Source organism: Mya arenaria, chromosome 12 (genome assembly GCF_026914265.1).
Source record: "Mya arenaria isolate MELC-2E11 chromosome 12, ASM2691426v1".
Classification (NCBI taxonomy): Eukaryota; Metazoa; Mollusca; class Bivalvia; order Myida; family Myidae; genus Mya; species Mya arenaria.
The window spans coordinates 66,772,200-66,775,922 of record NC_069133.1 but is presented as its reverse complement, the minus strand read 5'-3'; the positions used below and the strand labels follow the sequence as shown (position 1 = coordinate 66,775,922).

At 40.5% G+C, this 3,723-nt stretch overlaps 1 protein-coding gene across 1 annotated transcript; it reads right to left on the bottom strand.

The window, feature by feature from the left end:
• Positions 1–1,047: 1,047 nt before the first annotated feature.
• Positions 1,048–3,097, bottom strand: LOC128211062 (uncharacterized). Its single transcript, XM_052915464.1, has one exon. The coding sequence runs from the start codon at positions 2,557–2,559 to the stop codon at positions 1,924–1,926; it is 636 nt and encodes a 211-aa protein (XP_052771424.1). The 5' UTR covers positions 2,560–3,097; the 3' UTR covers positions 1,048–1,923.
• Between the last annotated feature and the right edge of the window lie 626 nt (positions 3,098–3,723).

Below are 3,723 nucleotides of genomic sequence, written 5' to 3'. Positions count from 1 at the left end.
CGTGATTTGTGTACCAGCCATGTTTTGTGTACCAGCCATGATTTGTGTACCAGCCATGATTTGTGTACCAGCCATGTTTTGTGTACCAGCCATGATTTGTGTACCAGCCATGATTTGTGTACCAGCCATGTTTTGTGTACCAGCCGTGATTTGTGTACCAGCCGTGATTTGTGTACCAGCCGTGTTTTGTGTACCAGCCGTGTTTTGTGTACCAGCCATGTTTTGTGTACCAGCCATGATTTGTGTACCAGCCGTGATTTGTGTACCAGCCATGATTTGTGTACCAGCCGTGTTTTGTGTACCAGCCATGATTTGTGTACCAGCCATGATTTGTGTACCAGCCATGTTTTGTGTACCAGCCATGATTTGTGTACCAGCCATGATTTGTGTACCAGCCATGTTTTGTGTACCAGCCATGATTTGTGTACCAGCCGTGATTTGTGTACCAGCCATGATTTGTGTACCAGCCATGATTTGTGTACCAGCCATGATTTGTGTACCAGCCATGTTTTGTGTACCAGCCATGATTTGTGTACCAGCCATGATTTGTGTACCAGCCGTGATTTGTGTACCAGCCATGTTTTGTGTACCAGCCATGATTTGTGTACCAGCCATGTTTTGTGTACCAGCCAGGTTTTGTGTACCAGCCATGTTTTTGTGTACCAGCCATGTTTTGTGTACCAGCCATGTTTTTGTGTACCAGCCATGTTTTTGCGCTTTTTAACCACGTTTGTTTTTATAAATGCTTATATTTTTTAACTGTACTGTGATGTTGTTTTGCAGCAACCTTTTTGTGCTCTTTTAATAAAGAAAGGACAATGAACAAAAGACTCCTACCGTTTTTGTTTAGGGAGTCTAATGTTGATAAAAACGGACCGTCGCTAAGGTCCATTCCCAAACACCATATATGTTTGCTCGATCTCTATATATAATAATATGGCATTGAATGTAATTCTTTTTTCCCTTTTCGATATATATATATATATATATATATATATATATACATGAATGGCTAGAGATGACGCTAGTAGAACAAAGTTGTTGGTTTTAAAAATGTATTTCAAGCGCAAACGTTTGCTTATATTGCATAGTTATTATATAACACATTGATATAAATGTCAAACAAAAACAATGGACGGTTTTCATAGAATAAATGTCACAACGTTCCAAATATACATACAAAACACACACACACACCGACATTTGATCATATATTATGATATTTGAATTTTTAATATCTTTATCACAAATTGTTAAATCGTCTTATAATCTCAACACGATCATTCTTTGAATTTTATTCACTTACTCTAAAATAGAAAAGGCAAGCGTAACCATTTCAAAGTTCATTTCAAACCCTGTCATATAAAGTTCACAACATCTCCGGGATACCAGTAGGGATTACTAATAGCCATTTATGTTAGAAAGATGTTGTGCCATTGGTAAAGCACACTCACAAAATCAAACACGTTTTCGCCAAACGAATGTCGACCATTAACATACCAATTACAAAACAGAACATTAACACGTGTTCTAAATTGCACATTTCATTGCTACCAATAAATAAAGTCCTATAGACATGTACAAAATATGATGCCACAAATACACGCACATACACGCCTTGTCGGGCCAGACAACATGGAAGCACCATTCGTATTAAATACGAAATGTACAAGCTCTACCATCTTCAGTTAAGTCCACAAGCCTATTCATGAAGCTTCACATGGACGGCTGAACCCCATCCCTGGAAAGTGATCAGATGGACGAACCAACCAAATGAGAATGACCTAATCTCCAAGATGGCCACCTTGTCCAATGGAAAATGAAGACTAGTGAAATATTCCAGGCTGAACAATCATTCATCAACCGACATGATGAAAATAGTGACGACGTTTTTTATGTCTCCGGTCTTTGAAGTCCTCAATCTTAGCTGCTGTTGAGAAGCAGGAAACTCTTGCTGCCCTTTGTGGCCTTGAACTGTTTCTTGGCGGGGCGGAGGTAGCGACAGTCCTGAAGATCCTCCCAGTCCTCCTCTTCCGGGGGCGGTGGGATGTAAGGCGGTCCAGAATAATCGCGCACCATCAGCGGCCGTGCCGCCAGCGTGTACATCGGTGGAAGCATGATGGGCGGCAGCTTCAGAGGTCGCTCCCGAGGCAAGCCGTCACGTGGTCGCTCAAGTTTCTTCTCTTGTTGCGTCTGCACGGGTGGCAGGGTGCCGTCATTTTCGTTGTTTTCCGGTTCCTTCCTTTCCGACTCCTCTTTATTTCTGTCTAACGATATTAAAGTCCCAACGTCCCCATTTTCGAATAAAATGTTCGCTTGTAATGTTCGTTCACTGGATGTTTTCTGTAACTTCTTCAGCGCCTTATTGTCAATGGTTCCATCCACGGAAAGAATTCGTTTCAAGAGTTTCATCCTGAACTCATTTGGAGGAATAAACACTGGCGACTGCGGGGTCCTTCTGCTGTGAAAACTGTTATTCAATCCCACGTCGTCACTGGGTACAGTTCGTGACTTATCGCCTGCCAGCGCCGACCCTCGAGGTAACATCTGGGTTGCCATTTTTAAGGTATGTCTGCTGTACTTGTGCTAAGCCAGTGACAGCTATACGGTATTAATGTGGCTTGTCCTTGGTGAGCGCACTCAGTACAGGCTAAAGCTCACCTATTGTGGTCCCAGTACGCGAGCAAACACACCTAGAGTCACAGATAACTGATTCAAGCACTTAGTTTATCGAACAGTTGCTGATAAGCGGTCCTGTCTGATTGTCCTCGCGATGTTCATATATATAAGCGCGGCTGACTCCTCTTAGGCTGTCAAGGACGGATACACCAGAATGTCTATTCAAAGTCCTCGTCGATAATGCTTATAAACATTAAAACTCTCACACTGCCACTTCATCTACAGGCAACTTTAAACCACTTTTCAATATCAGCTGCGTGCCCGTTATCTCTCATTGGCAAAACAATACATTAAGCGTTATCAGTTAATACCGCGTTAAAACCAGTTCGATGTATATTTGTTTGTGTTTATTTACAACTTTTTTTCTCTCAAATGTTAAGAAAAATATAGCAGTCTTTTACTCGCGCGATCCGACTGTCGTCTGGAGTCAGGTGGATTTTACAGCCGATATTTATAGCAACGCGGCGCTCAGTTGGTACAGTTGGTACACTCAACTCAGATATATCGATAACAAACGCACCTATTGACAATTGTAACAAGCATGGTAAAAATAGCTGTTTTTGTTAAATTTTCAGGATCGAATATCAAAAGTTCAATTAGTGTTAATTAGATGTATGCATAACTTAGATAGTAAACACGGAATGTTCCAAATACCGTTCGAAATAAATAAGATATTGATATTGTTTCGATATTAAATTATAAATAGGCTTGCCAACCTCAGCCGTATTTATATGATCAATTAACAAATTTCAAATAAATCAAATAAAACATTATAAACTACTACGGTCGGTGACCGGTACCAAAGGCTCTTATTGCGACGTACCGGCTACGATACTGAGGATATCATAATAAATACAAAAAACAACAACACATCTACGAGCGTAAATACGCAACGTAGCGTTTTTTGTCTTTGAACGAGCAAATTTTTGCGTAAATATCTGCGAACCATCAAAAAGACTGCTGACAAAAGATCAGATCGCAGTTTTTCATATTTCCGTCCCAAAATTGATGTTTAATGCATTTTTCTTAAACCGTTAGTTTAAG